Below are 23,606 nucleotides of genomic sequence, written 5' to 3'. Positions count from 1 at the left end.
TGTAAATCGCAACACGATAACACGTGATCGCAACGCGATTCTGACTATCGCAACGCTATTCGGACTATCGCAACGCGATTCTGACTATCGCAATGCGATAATACGTGATCGCAACGTGATTCTGACTATCGCAACGCGATTCTGACTAACGCATCATTGAATTTCAAATTCGCAACAGGTTTTAGTTTCGCAACACAAATGGGTATATAACTACTACGCAGCAGCATCAACTCATAACCTAAATCCCTAAATCGCAACTCATTCCATCTACATCTATCACTCTCTCCGACGATATCCGTTCCTATATCCAACGACATCCTTCTCCATCCGGCAACAGGTTTTAGTTTCGCAGCTCGTTTGTTTAGTAAATTAATTTACAATAATGAAATCATCTAATGTTGATCATGTTTGGATAGATTTGTGTTTTGGAGGGTCATGGGAGAATGTTCATGCTGTTTTACAATATATGTCTTTACCCATGAATCTTCAACTAAAACTGTCATTAAAAAAGTTAACTTATGAAACTCTAATGTTACGTGTTGCAAATAAATTGAATTTAGAGCCCTTAAGTGGATTTAGGCTATCTTATCAGAGAGAAGGTAAAGTTTATTTGTTAACCGATAATGAAGATGTTGAACGATTCATTGCTTATATTAGTGTTTCGCAAGATGATGTTACATTGTATGTTGTTGAACCTAGAAGTAGTGAAGTTGGGTCAGTAGCGGGTAGTAATCAACTAAGTTTTTCAACCACAGTTTATGGTGCTCAAAATTTAATGGTTCCACCACAATTTCATCACCAAGCAAATTTTGTTTCACCACATTTCCAATACCAAACACAATCTTAAAACCCACAACCTTTCCCTAATCCAAATCCCAATCAACTTTCAGCACCAAATTCCGGTTTTCGTATTAACTAGTTAGACGATGACGAGCCAACAGAAAAAATTGTGAGTACTAGTCGGTATTCGAAATTTGATATTGGTCAATACTCGGATTTTGATGATGTTTCAGAAGAAGAAACAGACCCTGCATGTAATGATTTTGATATTGGTCAATACCCGAATTTTGATGATGAAACAACCGCTGCCGAGGAAGATGTTGTTGATGATAATGAGGAGGAAGTTACGACTGTGAATGAACATGTTGAACATCCATTATGTAATTCATATAACCCTGAAGAAGAAGAAGAAGAAGAAATCCCTGAAGAAAAGTCCCCGAAGAAAATGCCACGGGAGTATAACTGGAATATGCCAGAATTACTTCAGATACCGGAAGAAGAGTTGGTAAAAATAGCAGTTGATTGTTACACAAAAATTATTCGTATCAAGAAAGATGATTGTTTTGATACAAAGGAAGACTTGAAGATAGCTTTGTATACGAAATGTGTGGAAGATGGCTATCAACTAAAAGTTAACAAATCAAGCAAAGATCGTTTCGAAAGAATGTGTATGATTGACAAAAACTGTACGTGGCGTATGATTGCAAATAGGATAAAAGATTGTGAAATGTTTCAAGTTAGGACTTTTATTGATAAACATACATGTTCAAGAACCCAAGTTTTTCCTCACCATAGACAGACAAACAAAAAGGTGTTGGGTGATTTTCTGGCTGAGTTAATGTTTTTGAATGGCAGGGTATATCGGGGACATGAAATTATGACTGAGATGAATGCTCGGTTCAAGATTAATATCTCATATTCTCAAGCTTGGAGAGCCAAATGTTATGCCTTGGAATTGTTGAGGGGGTCGCCAGAAGCATCGTTTGCCCAACTGCCGGCTTATTATCACAATTTAAAGCTGAAAATTCATGGGTCGGTAACTCATATCAAAACAGATAGAGATGGACGCTTTGAGTTGCTGTTTATCGCCATTGGTGTTGCGGTTAGTAAATCAATATAATTTTGTTGACTCATTTTTGTTAGTTACATGCATTTCACATTTAAATGATTATATTTCTTGTGTATATGATTTTGTAGATTCGTTCGTTTATTACTTGCATGCGCCCAATTATTATAGTTGACGGAGCACATTTAAAAGGTCGATACCTTGGAGTAAACTTATTAGCAGTAGCCATGGATGCTAACAATGGGATACTGCCAATAGCTTACGGGGTTGGCAAATCTGAAACCTCTGATTCATGGACATGGTTTATGGGGCATCTTAGGGATTGCATAGGTCCTATTAGCAATCTAACAATCATATCCGATAGGGCAAACTCAATTGACAACGCTGTTAGAAGGTGTTTCCCAGATGCTTTTAATGGACTTTGTGGTGTTCATTTATATATAAATCTAAAATCAAGGTCTGCTGGTATAAAAAATCACAAATGGACATACTGGAAGGCTGTAAAATCTTATCGGGAAGTGGATTTTAATAAGCATATAAATTGTTTAAGACGTGTTTTGCCTCAGTGTGCTCAAACACTAGAAGATGTCGGGTTTGAAAGATGGTCAAGAGTACACCAACTTGGAACAAGATATGGTTTCATGACGTCTAATAGTACATAATCAATCAATGCTCTAAGTCGTCATTCCCGAAAATTACCCATTACTATGTTAATGGAGTTTTTTCGAGACTCTATTCAACAGTGGTACTACAAGAAAAGAAACCATGTAGGTATTATTTCTTTAAATTTGTAACTTATCATATAATTTACTAAGTATTATTTATTTAAATTTACATGAACATTGGAACATCGTGTTACACCATGGACTGAAAAAAATATAACGAAACGTGTTGTGAAGTCAACGTCATGGAGAGTTAACCATGTTCAAACACTTTGTTTGAAGTACTGGATAAAAACTTAAATGGGCTTGTCGATCTAAATGCAAAGACGTGTAGTTGTATGAAATGACAAACATCTAGTTATCCGTGTGGCCATGTTATAAAAGTTGCTCTTCATCTAAACCAAGATGATTCAAGCGCATATGCTATGGATTGATACACTACAGAAGTATATCGACAGACATATGCCGAGATTATCTACCCTATTCCACATCCTTCTGAGTATGACATACCATATGACTTACAAACATTTTTGCCACCAGCCATGGACAGAAGGCTACCTGGCCGACCAAAAAGTCACGATCGTATACCGTCTAAGGGTAAAGAGAAGAAGAGATCGACATGTAGTCGGTGCAAGGAAAGTGATCATACAAGGTTGACATGTGGATCACCAGTGCCATCACAATCATCTTTTCCTCTACCAAAATATGGATCATCATCAAAATCCAAAGCTCATATGGTGTCAAGCAAAAGGCAATCAAAATCGCAATCAAAATCAAAATCCCAATCACAAACGGCTTTATCTTTTGGGACTATTAACTTAGGTGATTTTTAAATGCAAACGTTGTATTATGTGTATTTTATGTGTAAACTTTTAACATTTTCAGTTAGGCCCATGTATATTAGTAACTTGAGTTTGAACATTGCTATGATTTGTTCAGTTGTTATCACTTATTACACATTCATTTGACTATCGCAACGCGAATATGACTATCGCAACGTGAATTTGAATATCGCAACGGGATAATCGCAATGCGAAAATGACTATCGCAACTCGAATTTGACTATCGCAACGGGATAATCGCAATGCGAAAATGACTATCGCAATGCGAATTTGACTATCGCAACGAGATAATCGCAACGCGAAATGACTATCGCAACACGAATTTGATTATCGCAACGGGATATTGACTATCGCAACGGAAATTTGACTATCACAATGAGAAAATCGCAAAGTGTATTAGACTATCGCAACGCGAATATGATGCATATTGAAATCAACAAATCAACTTTTACATTTCAATCAATTAAACAAGAACAAATAAGAATTATTTACACATCAATAATCAACTTTTAATCAATTAAACAAGCACAAATAATAATTATTTACACATCAATTAAACAAATAAGAATTATTTACACATCAATTAAACAAATCAACTCTTATTATATTATTTTTCTCATTAATTAAACAAGTCAGACTTTTAAGAATCAATTACAATAAAAAAAAAGTGTACCCCAGACAGTTGTTTATGCACATCAATTTCACGCAGCTCACTTCAGGATTAACCTGCAGAAACCAAACATTTGCTCAAACAACACTTTCTACACATCTAAAACCAACAAACAGCAAATTATATTGAATTCTAGGTACTTAACAACACTTGCATTTGATTTACCAATTGTTTATGGACACTTTCATAACGTGGATGCAGGTAGGCAGCGTCTCGCATATATCGTTCTAGCCATAAAATGCCGAAACCACAAGCCTACTGCACCTCTATCTCTATCGGTGGGAGGTAGAAACTCTGTACTTCCTGTCGTCAAACGCTCCAAGCACATGCATACGAGAGGACCACAATCCCCTCTGGCTTCTTGCGTTTGTTGTGGCGCGGTCTCGTCTCTGATAACTGTAATATTGAACTTATTTGGCTTATTGTTTCCAGAATAAGTCCAATAATTAATCGAATCCAAGAATTTAGCCAAATGAGAGCTCCATCCCTTAATAATATCTCTCAAATCAGACAATGATATGTAATTTATCATGCTGTTATATACTGTTATCTTCAGGGATGGAAGCTGAAGCTCGACGAGAAGCCAATGAGTATGTTCTAAAATAGGGATAAACACCTACAATCATAAGTAATAATTCAATTGCACACTTATTTATAAACACCTTTAAAATATTTAAAAAATAAATACTAACCTTATCGACCTCCCACCATGCAAGATAAAGTTTAGCTTGTCCATTAGCCAACACATATGATTCATGTCGTTGATTCTTCATGTGAACTACGTGAAAAGGCGTCGGCATAATTGTATATCGCGTATTTTTTTATTTTTCTTGATTTTCCTTATTATTAGAAGACGTAACACCATGCATCAATATCCTGTTTACAAAAAAAGACATATATTAGTGAATTACATAAATTAAAAAAAATTAATCAAAATGAAATATAAGAAGAAAAATATAAGACTTACCCCCCATCGAAATAGTCTTTGTCTTCAACCCCTAATAACACACCCCACCAAGACCGATCAATCAACAAATGCATATCATCGTTGAGTTTGTATATGTCAGCGTAACACCCCTGGCTCCGCTCATGTAAATAAAAATCAAATGCGGTCTTAGCCCAAAGAGTATTATCCAGAATTGTTTCCAGTAGTTTTTTCCTCTTTACTTTATCTGCCGGAATGGTACTGGCCAGTAACTTATACGAAAGCCAACAGTCATCCATCATGTCTGGCACGGGAGGGGATTTCTCAATAATTCGATATAATATTTCGTGTGAATCGGGCTCTAGAATGTTGGGAGGGACCTCTTCAACGATGACAAGGGCCTCTTGAACGGTGGGAGGGGACTCTTGAGGGATGATAGGGGCCTCTTGAACGATAGGAGAGGCCTCTTGAACGATGACATGTGAGTCAGGCTTCTTCTTACGGAGTCTTCACACAATTGGGGTGAACGGAGACTTAATGGCACGTGCACGCCGTCTGATGCGTGAACCCCGTCGTGCAAGAAAAACCCGACGTAAAGCATCCACATTATCAGGCCGCTAAAAATAAATTAATACATAAAATCAGTAAATAAACAAACATGATATTAAACAGTGAAAACAAAGACAAATATGTTTCAAACTTGCACGGTATTCACCCAAGTCATTATTCTATCATAGTTCACAAAATGCATCAGATAACATTCCGGAAGTAAGCACTTATATAAACATTTAAAAGGACAACATATAGGTTTAGTGCATGTTCAAGGACAACATAAAGGGTAGTAGTTTATTCTTCAAACTTAAATTTGCAACACTGTGAAGTTAGTATTTGTCTTTGTCATTTGGTTGAAGTAATTCAATCCATTCAAGTTTCAATTTGCAGTAGAAGAATAGTTTTTGAAACTTAAAATCGCAACATGAAACTTAAAATCGTAACACAAAAATTATTATCGCAACGTGAATTTAACTATCGCAACGCGAAACTAAATTCGCGTTGCGATAGTCATTTTCGCATTGCGATTATCCCGTTGCGATAGTCAAATTCGCGTTGCGATAGTCATTTATGCGTTGCGATAGTCGTTTTCGCATTGCGATTATCCCGTTGCGATAGTCAAATTCGCGTTGCGATAATCATTTTCGTGTTGCGACTATTCTTCTTCTGCAAATTGAAACTTGAATGGATTGCATTACTTCAACCAAAAGACAAAGACAAATACTAACTTTATAGTGTTGCAAATTTAAGTTTGAAGAATAAACTACTACCGAATGAATTTACTAAGCAATCCAAAAGAAAAATATGAATTTACTAACTTCAACCAAAAGACAAAACAAAGACAAATACTAAGTTATTTAAAAACTGTTTAGCAGTATTGGCAGTAACCGAATGAATTTACTAAGCAATCCAAGTGAAATGGTTAATCTAAATGAAATTACGAGTAAATCAAGTTAAATGAAAAATCTTAAACTTACCTCGTTTCATAGAGTATGAACCTCATTCTGCAACGATGCTACCATCTCACGTAGAGCCGTTACCTCACCACGTAAAGTAGATACCTCCTCACGCCATTCACCATTGTCATCGCGTAAAATACTGACCTCCTCACGCAAGGCATTGACCTCATCACGTAACTCCCCTAACTCATCCCGTGGAGGTGGAGGTGGAGAACTGGGAGATAAATGTCGTGGCATCTTTGCCGGTCGCCTATCATGAGGTGATGGTGGAGAAGAGGCTCGATGATGTGACAGAATAGGTGATGGCTCTCGTTGTAGAGGTGTATAGTGTGGTCGATCAGGTGATGGCTCTGGGTGAGGTGATGGCTCTCGAAGTGGAGGCTGCTCATCATCCGTGCCATCAAAAAAATGCTTACTAGCTTGCCACCAATCAGTGGCAAGCTCAGCCTCCGTGGGTGTCAGCCTCTGTAATGGAGTGTTGGCCTCCTAACAATATAAAAGCTCAAATAAAGTTAAACGTGTACTAGTAATAACTTGTTTATATATAGTAGTATTTGTGTTAACTTACATCATTTATTATCGTATACCGTAGTAACTCTTCCCAAATCAACAGCCGCCGTTTCCTCTTCCAGGAAATAGCCCTAGGAATATCATTTGAAGTTTTGAATGCATATGTCTGCATGTCGGGAAAAGCCTTAAATATCCAAATCTACAAACAATATAATACACAAACATTAGTAATTGTTAAAATAATTAATTACAATTTTGGAAACATTATATAGAAATTCTTACCTTAAAGGCCCAAATAAAACCTGACAAAGTGTATTTGGAACCATCGCCACGCAAACTTTTGCGGTCATCAAAGGCAGACGGCAACTTATTCCAGGTAGCTTTCCATAGATACGAACCCCACGGAAATAGGTTCCATGCATTTAGGTCCTCTACCAATAATATTAGGTCCTTAGGAATAGGTTGTCTGCCCTCTCTGCCTAAAAAACTGGCATGCAAAAGTACTAAAATGCATACTCGGACAACATCAACGTCATCCATCCGAGTAATATTACTAGTGTATCGACCTACATCATCGTGTCCGAAGCGTAGACCATTGATTAAGTAAAATTCCTCCCGCCCAAAACACGTATACGCCGGTGGAAAATGAAACCATATCTCTTCATTACCACGTTCTATACTCTCAGGTAAATCGCGTGTCATGGTCTGAAGCCACAAATGGGTCAACATAACATCTCCACCCGGATGTTGTACTTTCAGCCATGGCCCGAAGCAAGTATCCTCAAACAATTGTCTTTGTACAGGTGAAAGCTTCGACGCAATTGTAGTGACTAGGCTTATTTATTCCTTAAGGTCAATTGAGCCGAAAAAAAATTCTACAAAAACAATAAACATATCAAGTTGGATATACCAAAAACTACACTGTGAAGATATACTAAAAACAATAATAAACATAAAGCGTAGTAGTTTATTCTTCAAACTTAATTTTGCAACACTGTGAATTTCGTATTTGTCTTTGTTTTTTGGTTGAAGTAATGCAATCCATTCAAGTTTGAATTTGCAGAAGAAAAATAGTTTCTAAAACTTAAAATCGCAACACGAAAATGAAAATCGCAACACGAAAATGATTATCGCAACGCGAATTTGACTATCGCAACGCGAATTTTGTCGTTGCGATTTTTATTTCGCGTTGCGATTCTCGATTTCAAATGGTCATTGTCTAAAATTGAAACTTGAATGAATTGCATTACTTCAACCAAAAGTCAAAACAAAGACAAATACTAACTTCACAGAGTTAAAGACTAAACAGTAGCAATATTGGCAGCAATCTATTATTGAAATTACCAGTAAACTTATCATTAATTTCAATATGAAAAACCTAATAATAATGCAAAAATTTCAAAATAAAAATAATTAAAAAAACTAACACTCGGTGGTTGATTTGGTTGATTTTCCATTTCTGATCGTGAATGATTGTGAGGGTGGCTTTGAGATGGAGATAGACGGATTTCGCCGGAGATGGGGATGGATTTCGCCGTAGAGAGTGAGAGATGGAGATGAGACTGTGTTGTGATTTAGGGTTTTAGGTTAAGAGTTGCGATTACGGGTAAATATTCGTGTTTGGAATTTGAAAATAAAATACGCGATACTAATGGCGCTTTGAAAATCGCATTGCGATTTTATATTATCGCGTTGCGATAGTAAGAATCCCGTTGCGATCACGTATTATCGCGTTGCGATAGTCCGAATCACGTTGCGATAGTCAGAATCGCGTTGCGATCACGTGTTATCGCGTTGCGATTTACATATTCGCATTGCGATTATCTAAAATCGCAACGCGGATTTTGAAAATCGCAATGCGATTGTTAAAATCGCGTTGCGAATCTGAAAATTAAATTGCGATAATGGAAATCGCGTTGCGATTTAAAGATAGCATTGCGATTTTGTTGGTCGTAAAAAAGTTGGTTAAAATCGTATATTATAAGGAATTTTCGGTCACTAAAATTATTTTTTCTATCTGAAATATATGTTTATCCTATATAAAAAATTTATGTTGTTATATAAATATTTTTATTAAAAAAATATTTTAGAATCTTTCACTGATTATAATCATAACTCTGCTTCGGTACGGCCGGCCTACATGGAGGAGACAACTTGATCGTTTCATCTCCACCTTAGCCATACACCCCGAGTCTCCCACCTCCCCAACTTTGATTTTTTCTAAAAAAATCGTACCATGTGGCTTACTTTCCTACTTTTTCTTTGCTTATTAATTTTCCAGGAAAGTTCCATTAACCAGACAAAAGGGTAATAATACCATTCCCAAAATGTAAAAAGTAGACCCAAAGCAAATATAATATAATAACAAATATTACATGTTCTATTACTCATAATTTTCTGATATTAAAGCAATGTTGAAATTTCTGATATAATAATAAGCGAGGACAGTACATTCAACTTGTTATTGCAAAAGCTGATTCCTTGGCTACCTTCTTCCAATATTTTCATTGTCTATATATATATATATATATATATATATAATATGGTTGAATGGCATTACTTGTTAGTAATTACCCAGTTGAGAAAAAAAGTGTGGGGGACGATGATGAAGATGCCGATCCATTGTAAGGTCTTTGCTTGAAACAATCCAATGACATTCGCGGTGGCGATACTGCCACCGTTACTGAAGAAGAAGACTGAACCCCAGAATCTGGCGGTGACCCTGCAATAATCAACAAACAGATTTTGAAACTAAGCAATGGAGTATTTTTTTGCGTGTTTGTGTGGTTTATGAAATGACTTACTTGAGTGATTATCAGATGAGGGGAGGTGCTTATGGTTCTCTTGACTAGTATTGGGTTGCTGTTGAGATTTTCGCCTCCGTCGATTGTGATCAGCCAATCTCTTCCGACAGCTACGCTTCCCATTGTCGAATTCCGACAGTAGATGGAATCTGTCAAAACGTATTAAGAACACAGAATTAGAGAGCATGATCCTCAGACGATAATGCCCTCGGGATTTCCACGAGTACGGTAGAACTAATCATTGGACGCATTTACATAACTCCCGGGGGCACTTTCGTCAGCTTGAGCTTCATCCATATTCGCATGAAAAGAAAGATTGCAGGAACGTACTGAAAATATGAACGCGTGTAGAGGTTTTTTCAGTAATCTAACACTAATTAATGTGTCTTTTAGTTAATACCAACGGCAAATGATACATGAAACGGAGGGAAAATGGAGCTTTCACGGACAGATATACCCTCGGGATCACCCCATGTAAAGGAGTGGGCAATCATTGGCCGTGACAAACAGCTAAAGGAGCATGTCCGTCATTTCCAACATATATCACTATCCTCAACCCTCCCTTTCAGAGAGCTAATGCAATATGCACACACTAATATGCTTTATTACTGCCAAAATAAGAAATTTTTTAAAAAAAAATTCTTCAACCTGCTGCACTGTTGGCAGAATCGTTGTGTTAAACCGGCGGCGATGACGGTAGAAGCTTTGGAATGGAACTCACAGACTTTATGGCGGCGATGGTAGTGCTTAGCGTGGGTAAGATCAGCGTTGCATCCCTCGGCTTGACACCTGGGGGAATTGGTTGAGCTGAGATCTCCGGGCCTGGGCCTGGGCCTGCGATAGAGCCGATTCACAAAGTCATCTTCGGCGGAGGAGAAGTAAGTACGGCCACCCAAGTTGAGACCAATCCTCGCCGTGAAATCAACAGGTATAGGAACTTCCTCCGTCTTCAGAACAGGAAAGTAACCGCCTCCGTCTCCTCCAACACCGGGAACAGGGTCCAGTGAGAGCAAAGACGCGTGGACCGTGGAGTACGCGGACGCGCCGGAGTAGTAGGAGTGCGGATCATATAATGAATGAAAATTGGCGTGTAGTTGAGCTTGGTTAGGGCTATGGAAATGGTTTGGGTGAGAAAAGACGGTGCTGTTTTGATGGGAAAGGAGAGTTCCGTTGAAAGGTTGGTCGGTGGTGGCATAATGATGCAAAATCTGACGAGTCGGGTCGGGTTCTTGGGTTGTCTCTTCGCCCGATAATTGTACCGATGACGGGTTTCCCCATTCGTATTCCAACATGTTCCGGCGAGGCTACGTTGTCGTTTTTGTTGTCGGTATGATTGCTTGCAACTGATGATATCTGTCAACAACAAAGTAAGAAAAAAAAGGACAGGAAAAAAATAAACCCTGAGATAGAAAGAGAGAGAAGGAAAGAAATAGTAAATGTGTCAGCTTTCACAAGTGATAGGTTAGGGTTGAGGCTTTAATGGCTATCTTTTTTAAGGGAGAGGGAACAGTGGCATATCTTTTGGACATGGCGGTGAAGAAGCAGTGGATGGTAATTTCGATTTTCGAAACCTAACTCAACTCAGTATTCGCAGCGAGTTCAACTCGTTAATCCTGCATTCTTTTTGCAGTTCTCTCTCTCTCTCTCTCGAGTGAGTCTAAATGTTGTGGAATTGTAAAAGCTCACACATTTTTTTAATAGTCTTTTGCTTTAGCTTCTTTATACAACCTAGAAAGACTACTCTTCTCTTCTCTCTGTCTTTTTTTCTTCTTCTGTTTTTAGTGAGTGAAGGTGTGCGAGAAACTGGGTTGTAAGGTTGGTAGTGCAGAAGTGATTGGTTAGTTTGGGAGAGGAAATTACAGTATAACCCACTTGATGGCTACGTGTTTGTTTGTGGGGGCACAATGAAACAACCCTTGTAAGTAACCAAATGGGCGTGGCTTAACTATTTCTTCCCACCTTGTTTGGCCCTACTAATTAGGACTTGGGGGGCATCTCTTTTGGTTTTGAGGTCTGCTTAGCATTACATCTGGTCTCTAACCCTTCAAAACAAAATTATTTTTGGTTCCACTCTACCATGATTACTAGCTCTAGGTCTCCTACGTTCTAATATAATCTTCAAAATCAGTCAAGCTCTGCAAAGCAATTTCTTTTTAATTATTATGGGAGCCATCAAGGATCTCAGTTTTTTTAGCATAAAGCCTTGAATTAAATGGCGGTCCCTTGTTCCCATATGTAATGGGGTAAGGGGAGGTAAGATAGTAGGCTGTCCCAACACTAGATTGAGAGCAACTTCCGTAGTAGACCTCCAAATTATGAAATACCCTTCATTGGACTCAATCCCACGACCTCAAGGTTAAGAACCTTGTACTCTACCAACTGAGCTAGATGGTCATTTCAAAGCCTTGAATTAAGTATAGTGTAAATATAAAGATCTCTGATAAACATGAGACCTATCATAACATAATTTAAGATGGGTTTAAAGTAAATATAAATTGTTGAACTATGCTTTTCTTTCTTTCTTTGGGCATCTAAACTATTTTTCAGTTGAATTAGATACTTAAATTATTATATTTTTAATTATTTTAAAGTTTTAATATTTTTACTTTAAAATTAATTTTCAACCAACCAATAAGATGTTGATCCGTCACAGAAAATTAGATACTTATTTTTGACTAAAAAATATTTTAGGAGATTAAAACAAAAAAAAGAATATAATTTAGGACTTATTTTGATCAAAAAATAATTGAAGTACTTAAAGTAGTTAAATATAATAATTTAAGGACTTATTTTGATGAAAAATAGTTTAGATGCTTAAAGTAAAAAATGATACAATTTAACTACTTTTTCTAGTTTAAGCCTTTAAAATACGACAATCATATATATCTAAACTTATTAGTTTATAAATAGTTATAACAATCTTACTATTGACGAATACATAAAAAAATTGCTATAAATACTCCTAATAAAAAACGATCAAGTGCTTAAATTCCTCACGACCTCTATATTATCTTCTTCATCCTCAATAATCAACTTCATATTGTATTAAAACATGTATCAACTGTTGTTCCCTCACCAATTATATAATTCATTACCTAAAGGAAAAGAATTAAACAAATTTATTTTCGTCAAAAATGGGGTTATCACTATAACCGTACGGGTGTGGACGTGATTGGTGTGTTATCTTCCGCACTGTTTGCAGTGTAAGGCTAACGCCATGCGGTGCTCTTAAAAACAAAGGTCCCACTTCACCTTCCACTTGTCTGTTGCATTCATTAATTACCCAGAACGGAATCCAAAAGGGGAAAAGAAAGTATAGTAATCAAATGAGAATTTGGTGATCAAGTCGGTATTAGTAGTTCTAATAACCGTGTCAAGTGTACAACAGTGTGTGTGTCTTGTTTGGGGGGGGGGGGTGAATCAATGTTTGATCATTTGAAGAAGGGATCATTCCTTGTTAGAGAAACCTTTCCGCTTATTAAACCATGATCAAACAATAATGGGAGACTTGGTAATGCAATTTTTTTACATAATCAAATGAAATGATTAGCCCCCTTTAATTAAACCGCTAACCTTCATTTTGGCGTTTAGAGGAGGAGGGAGAAGAAGTAAGGAGTTTGTTTATATGGAAGGCAGCGTAGCCCCCAATTTCCCACAAGCCTATTCACATGTAACGCAATTACTCATCCAGCTGCAGCTTCGCAGAAAGCCAAGGAAAAATACTTTTACTTGAAAGATTAAACGTTTAAATATATTTGATTTCACCTTTTTTTTTTATAATTTTATAGTTTTACAATCTATAGTTTTATAAATTCATGTCCCTAACATAGAATTATATATTCATCTTTATTCATGATTAAAAATAAAGAATTTAAAAGTTAAAGGCACACAACAAAAATTTACACAATAATAATGAGACATTCATACAACATACATACTTCAATTATCATTTACTTGAGCTTATCAAACATAAGCATAACCTACCTTTACGATATTAAGTTTTATTACTCTTTAGAGATTTTAGGTTCGAACAACTACATCATTTGCAAATTATGTAAAAGATTAAAAAATTATAATAAAATATTATCTTAAATTATTTAAAAAAAAATATTTTGTGCATAATAATACCATGTTAACATAAATCACATCATACTTATACCTCAAATCAAATTATGGTTATAAATTATTTTAGAACATTATAATATCAGATTAATCTCAGAAAAATCAACCAATGTATTCAATACTAACGGCCATATTAAAAAAAACATCTCAATGTATATTCGTAGCAATCATATTAAATATGCAAATGCTTACTAACTGGTTCATTCTACTAATTTATCAATACCCATAGCCTCGTAGTATTGGTTGTTATATTATCGTCACTGAATCATTCATGACAAGCTCACAAACATGTTTATTAATTAGTCAAATCATTACGCCTATGGGAGTTAACTGGTCAAGTATGCAGGTATCTTTTGATATTTGACTTTAACATTAATACGAAATGTGGTACTATTTTCTTTTTATATTTTTTGCTAGTATTAATCAACCATAGACATGTAAATCCTTCTGCAAATAGTAAAAAGTTTCGGCAGAGGCTCAACGAAAACATCTGCACCAATGGCAGCACCACGAAACAAAGCAACCAAGTGATCCGCAGCAACGTTTTGCTAAAGGCCTAGTGTGTCACATTTCAGTAGTCCCTTTTAGTGGTACAATTAGATATCAAACATTATTTTTATTAAAAAATACAATTAAATATTTCTGTTTTCCTTATGTGTAAAATATAACATAATATAAATCAAAGTAAATTAAAAGAGTAATAATAGAGCCATAGACTGAAAAGAGGATCCGTTTCATGGATTGTCTAATGAAGATCATAATAAGAGGATCACTTTTAAGCTTGGCAACATCACTAATTTTAGGCATTCTGAATCCAACTCATTGAATTGAATCTATATATTATTGTTTTAATAAAGAACTATATGATACACCATCCAAATACAAAGCATGCAAGTTAAAACTAAAACATAAGGTCCCTATATGAGATTCTTGTTGGCCGAGAAATTAACGGTTTAAACTTATTGTGGTTCCAAAAATGTTACAATATGATCAAACATATAGCATAAATAAATATAGCAAAAGAAATGAATATCACAACAAATTATAGACTTGAAAAGACTACCAAGGGCTTATGGCAAGTTGTTCAGCCATCGTTTATTCTGCTGCTTTATTGGCCTTGTAATTGTTAACTAACTGCATTTGCACATCCTGAGAAACTGGTAAATGCTCCTTGTATTCCATTGTGAATTCACCTTTACCCTGTGAACACACAATACGATACAAAATTTACATATCCACAAGAGGATAAGGTGAACGGGGAAATCTATGAATCGATTTTAAGTCTTACCTGTGTCATCGAACGAAGTGATGTTGAGTAACCAAACATATTGTTCAATGGTACCTGGAAATACATGAAAATGATTTTTCAGCTGTCTGGAGAAAAGGAGAAACGTGCATGGTGCTATGCAGCACTGGCAATGTAGGGAAAATCAACTTTTACATGAGCAACATAGCATATGCATGAAATACAGAGTATGCATATGACACGTCAAAGAATAATTAAGCAAGGGATAAAGCAACATTTAACCCTTGAACTTGACAACATTTTCCCAAGTTAGTCTAATTTTTTTTACTACAATCCCTAAATAAAATTTCCTAACATGGTCCCTAAACATTTTTTCTGTAAACCTTAGTCTTGGAACTTGACAACTTTTCCAATTCGGTCCAAGAACTTGGATTTCTTTAAAGACTAAAATTTGTGACAAAATCCAAGTTTAGGACCAAGTTGGAAATGCTGTCAAGTTCCAGGGCTAATGTGAAGCAAAGGGACCAAGTTAGGAAAAGTTGTCAATTTCCAGGACTAATGTGTAGCAAAAAAAGTTCAGTGACCAAGTTGGGAAAAGGTGTCAAGTTCATACAGAAAATGTTTCTTTATCTCTTTAAACAACCACGGCATTGGTGCTCAATGTCAGACAACCTTAAGGTCTACAAATAACATGCAGTTTGCATGATTAATAAATGAATTCTTTCCAAAAAAAAAATGATTAATGAATGAATCACGAACAATGATTAAAGGAATGACTCAATCTGAGGCAGAGAAAAACAAGAAGAAAGATGAGCCTGAGTTTAACTTAACACAAGGGTAACAAGATAATTCAGAATCTTGTTCCGCAGAACTTAAAAGCAACTTCAAAATTTATCCACAACGATAAAAGTATTGATTCAATCCAATACAAAGAAGATCAACAGGAGCCAGATACTACAGTTAGAAACTCAGTTAAGCCAAAGCTTTCAAGAGAAGTGATATTCTACTTACATTGGCGGTAATTATAGAATCATCTCCATCTTGATCATTTCCAACTATAACACCTTTCCTCCTACACATAGAAATGCAGAAATTCAGATGAAAAAGGTTGAAGATCAAAGAATTGCCAAGTCCAAAAGCCATTAAGGAAAAGGGCAGTGACTAACTTGTTAATATCACCGGCTACTGTACCCTGAAATTCAGTTGGTACTTTTAGCTCGATCAACATTATAGGTTCCAATATCACAGGCCTTGCAGCAGTATAACACTGTTTCAAAGGTCAAAATAAGAAAACACAGCAATTGTTTGCCAGAAAGAATAATAGGAAGGAAAACCAAAAGAAGCAATCAATTCACAGCAGATCATTATAAGCTCGTTAGCCATACCTGTCTGAAAGCATATATAGAAGCTAACTTAAATGCAAGCTCACTAGAATCTACGGCATGAGAAGCACCATCAGTTATAACAATCCGGATATTTTCAACTGGATGTCCAATTAATGAACCCCTGTACATAAAAATGAAAGGGCAAAACCCCAAATCATACAGTAAAACTCTGTAAAAAGTGGTCATCCTGCATTTATGAGGTTCAGAAACATGAAAACCAAAGATGTACACTCACGAATTTGCAGCTTCTCTGAAACCCTTCTCAATCGCAGGAATAAAATTTGACGGAATAGCTTGTCCAACAATCATGTTTTCAAATTCAAACTTAATTGGAGACCCTGGTGGAAGTGGTTCGACATACCTATACAAGAAATCAACAGATCATGTCATTGAACAAGGTAGAAAAGACTATACAACCTTGCCAAGTAATGGTTGTACAAAGAAAATTAAAACAATTTTAACATTAAACAGTTAACCCGGAACAGAAAAGAGCAGTATCAGACATGAAATTCGGGCATCAATGAACTACACCTCAAATGGATATATCAAGATATACCACTGAGATGTCAACAGAAAGATAAGCACTGGTCTGGGGGGCAAAACTGCTGCTTACCCACATACTCGTCCATATTGACCTTGTCCTCCAGACTGCTTCTTATGTAGATAATCAAAGTCAGCACGTTGAGTAATAGTCTCCCTAAAATTCACACGGGGCTTTCCAACAGTTGCATCAACCTGCTTTCAGGAAGTATAGGCTATTTAAAATGTGAAAATTCAAATCCTAGTAATATTAAAACCTTTATCTTATATGCTCATCAAAAGAACGGTTGAAAACCTTGTATTCTCTCCGGATCCTTTCCACATATATGTCCAAATGGAGCTCTCCCATTCCAGAGATAATTGTCTATGTAATAAATAAATAAAATGACAATCTGAGTTTGTATATGAAAAATCGAGTAGTATATAGAATAAGAACCATTGAAAACAATTTTCCATATCACACCTGCCCACTTTCAGCATCCAAACCCACGCGGAATGTAGGATCCTCTCTCTGGAATCGATTCAATGCCTTTGAAAACTAGTTCAAGGAAACAAGATTCACCATTAGCTAACACCTACTGATATCAATGACTGCATGCAGATAAGCATTTTATATGGGACCAGAAAGCACTCACTTGTCCTCCAGAATCTTTTGAAACCGGCTGAACGGCCAATGACATCACTGGCTCAGGGACATTCATAGAAGTCATGGTGTATTTAACAGACCCATTAGTAAATGTGTCACCTGGAAACACAAAGCCATACATTATAACAATTCTTAAAGCTTTCCAGGCTTTATTGTTTAAGGGAAAACAATCGCTTCGCATACTTAACCAGTAATCAGTTCAGTATTTTGATTGCTCCAATGTAGTCAAGCTCCTAGAAAAAATTTAAACATTGCAAAATAAAAAGCTAGCACTTGTGCAGGAATATGAAAAGTGAGTAAGACCTGAAGCACAGTCTACACCAAAAACTGCAACTATTTGTCCCGCATGTGCCTCTTGAATGTCCTACATACAAAAATCCCAAAGGGAAAATATTAAATAAAGCCACTATTCAAAGATCTAACCATTCACATAATTACTAAGACTGATGTCGAGATATGCCTAACCTCCATTTCATTAGAATGCATCCGAACCAAGCGAGGTACCTGGGACAAAATGATAAATATTTAGCTTGCATGCTAAACCCCAAAGATCAGGTTAGCAGTTATACAGCAAGGAAAAGGGGAGACAAACAGACATATAGCATTAGAAAGAGGGAAAAAAATAGTATTTCAGCTTAATGGAAGTACATCACATAAACCAGAACACCAATAACAGCACATGTTCTGACCTAAAAGAACCATACAGTTTATGAACATTATAATTAATTAAAAAATACCGTTTTTTTATGAATCACCTTCATATCAGGCTGAAATTAACTTGCATATGTAGGAAAGAAATGATCATACATCATAGGTAACAGCAATTCATAATTTCAACTGATTCTTTTCTATAAAAAATCACAAAATGCTAACCAAAATCATACTTCAGTTGATATCTGTGGAAGTCCATCTAAGTCTTAAGTCTTCTTAGCTCAGGACCAATACCAATATACCATTATAAAAAGACACAGCAAATAAAATCTCCACGAAAACAAATGGGACGTGTAGTTTCCCACATATGGAAATGGAACCATGTGTTGACTAAAATATCACACAAAATGGAAGCTCAAGAAAGGGATGAAAAAAAGAACATGAAACAAGAAAATGAGCCTACCTTAATCTTCTTTCCTGTATTTACGTTGACAATAAAATCACCCTTTCGAACCACGCCCTCGTAAACTCTTCACAAATATAAATTACTGTTACCATAAGCACCAAATACCACTACACTACAACACCGGAAAATGATGCAGTAGCATTACCTTAGATATGTTAGCTGACCAAACCTCCCTTCCTCCAACTTGAATGCTAACGCCACAAGTGGTCCATCTGGATTCCCAGGTAACAGAACCTACATGTGAAACCCGGGGGTGAGAGGGAGGAGTTCCTGATCAGATTTAGCAAAACCTTTTGTCTGGGAGAACATGTAGTATCAATTTCATACCTTCTCTTCGTTCTTTGTTTGATCAAGAGCATAGTTAGTGACTTCAATTGGACATGGCAAGTAACAAAGGACACCATCCAAAAGTGGTTGTACACCCTGCATAGAAGAGAAGACATCAAATAAACGGCATCTAATAATCCAACATATAAATAAACATATTAAACAATGTTGTTTCCCTTCCAACAATATGAGAAGGGAAATTCCTATGACTGCCTTATTGTCACAAGTTGGTTGAATGTGAATTTAACAGAAACCAATGAACAGAATTAATAAAAAAATACCTTGTTTTTGAATGCACTACCCATGAATACAGGAACAAATTTCCGTGCTATGGTTGCCCGACGAACTGCTTCCTGCACAGAGCAAGCTCCAAATTTTAGAACTCTTATCAAGTTCATAATGGGAATTCAGTAAAAAGAAGCAACAACATATAGAATTGTATTGTTAAGCCCAATGTTGCCAGGAACGCAGATCGGTACAGAACGAGGAACAAAAACTGGAAGGTAATTCGCTAGCCTTTGTTGGTTCATTTAGTAGGAACAAAATATGATTTATTGGAATGTAAAATACTTCTATAAAACTTACATATGAATATTATGTTTACATGAAGATATAATTCTAAAGTAAAACAGGTTCTATGGTTTGTGATTCGATTCGCTAGTTTTACCGAATTGGATAGTGTTCCCGAATTCCGAACATGCATACCACTTCGAAAATCGTTGGGGAGTTAGTGATTTAGGTAACATAGGTTAATACAATATAAAATTAAATGTTCTGTGGTTTACACTTGGATAATCTAAACTAAGTTCACATTTTAACATTTGAGGCAAGGAAAAGCCTCCATTCACCCATACAGCACATATAGATAATAATGAAATACCCTTCAACATGAAGGATCATTGTAAATTTCAGTGATAGGCCATCACATTCCTATTCAATTTTCAGAAATAAGTATCAACTCCAAATAGTTGAAGGGCGTCAAGTAACAGCAAAGGCAAGCATGCTATTTTTTCTGTCATTTTATAAATTCAGAAGGGATACTAAACGCTCGGTATAAAGTACATTTCATGTTAATAGAAATAAATAAATAGAGCATCAGTCTCCGAACAGACCTCAAGATCAGAAGGGGAAATAGGCTCATCATTTAGAAATGCTTCAGCAAGTTTATCATCCACTTCAGAAACCATTTCTATTAGTTCACGTCTCTTTTCAGCAACTATAGCCTCCATATCTTCCGGTACTTCTTCAGCAACAACATTTTCTCTGCAATAATTCTCATACATCGAGGGCTGTAAATTAGACAAGACATATTGCGAGCTACTCGAGTTCGACTCGGCCAACACTCAAATGGAATGGAATGGACTCGACTCGAACTCATGTTCTTAACGAGATGAAACGAACAATTGGATACTCGAATCAAAAAGCTCATGAGCAACTCGGAAAAAATAATATATTAAATTTTTATTTTTAAAATTAAATTATTAATTATATTAACATTTATGTGTTGTTTTTTAAAATACAATATGAGGCTTTCATGTACTTAAGGTTTAGGTTTAAACTCGAGTTCAAGCTTGAATCGAGCTGAAGTTTGAGGTTCAATCGAGCTAAGTATGAGAATGTTTCGAGTTCAAGCTTCAATTTTTGATTTCGAGTTCAAGTTTTTTCAAGCTCAAACTTCAATTTATCAAGTGAGTTCAACTTTAAACTTTCTGAGTCAAATTGAGCTCGATCGTTTACATCCCTATTAATAAGGCCAATAAAAAAAGTCAAGGAAATGAAGAAGGCTCTATGACCAAAGAAAAAGATTGAAACAAACCCGCTGGAACCATGAAAATAGTAAGATTTTTGCTGAACAAGGTCGACAAGACCCTTAAAGTTTTCTTCCAAGCCGATCGGAACTTGCACAGCTGCAGCATGATGCCGGAGCTTAGACCTAGCCTGACAACAGACACAAAATGACGGCATAACCACTGTTAAATGTGTGAACTGTGAAGTTCAGTAACAACTATTCAGTTAGATGAATATATCCAAATGTACCTGGTTGAGAACTTTCCATGGATCAGCTCCCATTCTATCGAGCTTGTTAATGAAGGCAAGTCTTGGAACCTCATACCTTCTCATTTGTCGATCAACAGTAATTGACTGACTTTGTACACCACCAACGCTACAAAGAACTAAAATGGCACCGTCAAGAACACGCAGCGCCCTCTCCACTTCAATTGTAAAATCAACGTGACCAGGTGTATCAATTATATTAATCTAAAACAGCAGATAAAAATTTTGCACAGCTTAATAAATGAGAAAAGACACTGTAGTAAAATTGGGTCAAATGAATATATCTTCCGAACCTGGTAATCTTTCCACGTGCAATACGTGGCAGCAGATTGAATAGTAATTCCTTTCTCTCTTTCTAAATCCATGGAATCCATCTTTGCTCCAACGCCGTCTTTCCCGCGAACCTCGTGGATCTCGTGGATACGGCCGGTATAGTAGAGAACACGTTCGGTCAGGGTGGTTTTGCCCGAGTCGATGTGAGCGGAGATTCCGATGTTTCGGAGTCGCTCCATGGACTCTTTCCACCATGGATCTTTGTCATCCCTAGCTCGCGCGGCGCTACCAGCTGAGAAGTAACGGACCTCGAAGTTTCCGAGGAGGAGTGAGGCGGTCGGGGAGGGGAAGAGGACGGCGTCGCCTTGGTGGAGTACAAAGTGTAAAGGAGGCGCGGGACGGTGCATCTTTGGAATCGCGCCATGGTGAAATATTGATTAGTGGGAAAAACCCTAAACCCAAGATGGGGGGTTAGTTTCCCGTTTGCTTTAGGTTTTGATTTGAAAATGGGAACGGTTTAGGATCAGGGACAATTCTGGTGGTCCGGTACTTTGGGTCTGCCTCTAGGCCCATTAGCTTTCCGCGAGCCCATTGATGATAATCCAAATATTTTCTTCTTCTTCAAATTTTGGGTTAATGTACCTTTTGACCTCTCACCTTCGCTTTAATGTGTAAAAGTTTGTAGTTTACACTAATACAAGTGATCGCTTTTTTCTTTTAATAGTCCAGGTGGAGCTGATATTATTTATTTAAAATATTTTTAATAATTAATAATGTAAATACTCTTTATAGTTAACAGACAGACGTAATTGCTTGAACTCATAATTTCTAGAAAGAATAACACTTCCGTCAACCATTGAAATTACTTAACGAGTCTAATTACTCTTTTTAAAAATTATATATTATATAAAATATTAAACGATATTCTATTATAACATTGATTTCTAGTTTATAATAAAAAATAATTCAATTCCTCAAAAATATATTATTGAAAGAAAAAAAAACACGAATTACGATAATAAATCATAAAATTAACTCGAATTTAATACTTTTAAGAGCAACTGCATTATCAACATTTCCTTGATCCATCTCCAAGCAGCAGGGGATTCGTTTCTAAAACAGCCCCCAAGTTGGTCTGATCCGGGTTTTCGATACTGGTGGCGATCAGCATCAGCTAAAAAATTTGTGGAAAGACCAGGCAGGTGCATTGTACTAGGAACATGGAATAATAGGCTTAATGGAAGAAACATAGTGACGCATAATGCTCAAGTATACTGTCAATTTTGCCCTTATTATTATTTTTTAACATTTTACCCCTTAATGTTTTCTTAGATGTTATAATTTGACCAATAAAGTTATTTAGAGTATACTAAAATAAGTTCAATAAGTGCATCCAATTTTTTTTATTTTAAAGACTATATTTTATATACATATGCTATATTTTAAAAATAAATATTTAAATTAAAATTTTAAATAAACCAGGTTTATGACAATTATTTATTAATTTTATATTTTTTCGAATCAAATTAAATTTATAAAGGTACAATTCTTTTATTATTTTATTAATATTTCTTTACATGTAAATTTTTTATTTAATAAATAAAATATTATCTATTATGATCATATAAATTTATAAAGTTATTATTAAAGTTTTTTTTTCAAAATATTGATTGAAAATATAGAGAAACAAAGAATCAATGGTAATAACTGCTAAAAAAAGAATTGATGGTAAAAAATTAACAAAAAATTATAATTAGAATATTAAATTAAATTAAAAAAATAATATTAAGAAAATTAATAAATAATTTTAGTCATAAGAATAAATTAAATAAAAATAAAAGATTAGAAGTCTAAATTATAAAAAAAAATTGTAATTAAAAAGTATATAATTTAAATTTAACAAAAAAAAGTAAACTTAAAATAATTATTAATTTTTTTTTGTTTTTATTTAAAATTTATAAACTTAAAATTAATTAAAATTTAAAATATGAATTTAAATTATCTCAGATAATTCTAAAAATTTAAATTTAACTCAAATTTAAAAAATTACAGTACTGCCCTCATTGTGATTTTAATGGTTTTGATGACTACAATACACTTTAAATAGCACTATTAGTCAAATTTT

General features: G+C 35.6%; 2 protein-coding genes across 2 annotated transcripts; both read right to left on the bottom strand.

Annotated features, from left to right (window-relative positions):
* Positions 1 to 4,095: 4,095 nt before the first annotated feature.
* LOC120119763 (elongation factor G-1, mitochondrial-like) lies at positions 4,096 to 21,935 on the bottom strand. Its single transcript, XM_039139572.1, is given in 22 exon segments — positions 4,096 to 4,107; positions 14,953 to 15,092; positions 15,181 to 15,234; positions 16,150 to 16,210; positions 16,305 to 16,405; positions 16,524 to 16,644; positions 16,759 to 16,884; positions 17,137 to 17,258; positions 17,359 to 17,427; positions 17,527 to 17,601; positions 17,699 to 17,808; positions 18,013 to 18,073; positions 18,175 to 18,213; positions 18,824 to 18,890; positions 18,972 to 19,060; positions 19,154 to 19,249; positions 19,435 to 19,506; positions 20,266 to 20,416; positions 20,970 to 21,091; positions 21,191 to 21,412; positions 21,502 to 21,830; positions 21,833 to 21,935. Coding segments are annotated over 21 exon segments (2,265 nt in total). The 5' UTR covers positions 21,906 to 21,935; the 3' UTR covers positions 4,096 to 4,107; positions 14,953 to 14,987.
* LOC120119764 (squamosa promoter-binding-like protein 8) lies at positions 9,430 to 11,474 on the bottom strand. Its single transcript, XM_039139573.1, has 3 exons — positions 10,419 to 11,474; positions 9,771 to 9,919; positions 9,430 to 9,688 (listed from the first exon to the last, which is right to left on the bottom strand). The coding sequence occupies exons 1-3, from the start codon at positions 11,060 to 11,062 to the stop codon at positions 9,537 to 9,539; spliced, it is 945 nt and encodes a 314-aa protein (XP_038995504.1). The 5' UTR covers positions 11,063 to 11,474; the 3' UTR covers positions 9,430 to 9,536.
* Positions 21,936 to 23,606: the final 1,671 nt, after the last annotated feature.

The sequence above is a fragment of the Hibiscus syriacus genome, unplaced genomic scaffold (assembly GCF_006381635.1).
Source record: "Hibiscus syriacus cultivar Baekdansim isolate YM2019G1 unplaced genomic scaffold, ASM638163v2 tig00110332_pilon, whole genome shotgun sequence".
In the NCBI taxonomy this organism is placed as follows: domain Eukaryota; kingdom Viridiplantae; phylum Streptophyta; class Magnoliopsida; order Malvales; family Malvaceae; genus Hibiscus; species Hibiscus syriacus.
The sequence above is the reverse complement of the archived record's forward strand: the minus strand, read 5'-3'. Positions and strand labels throughout refer to the sequence as shown.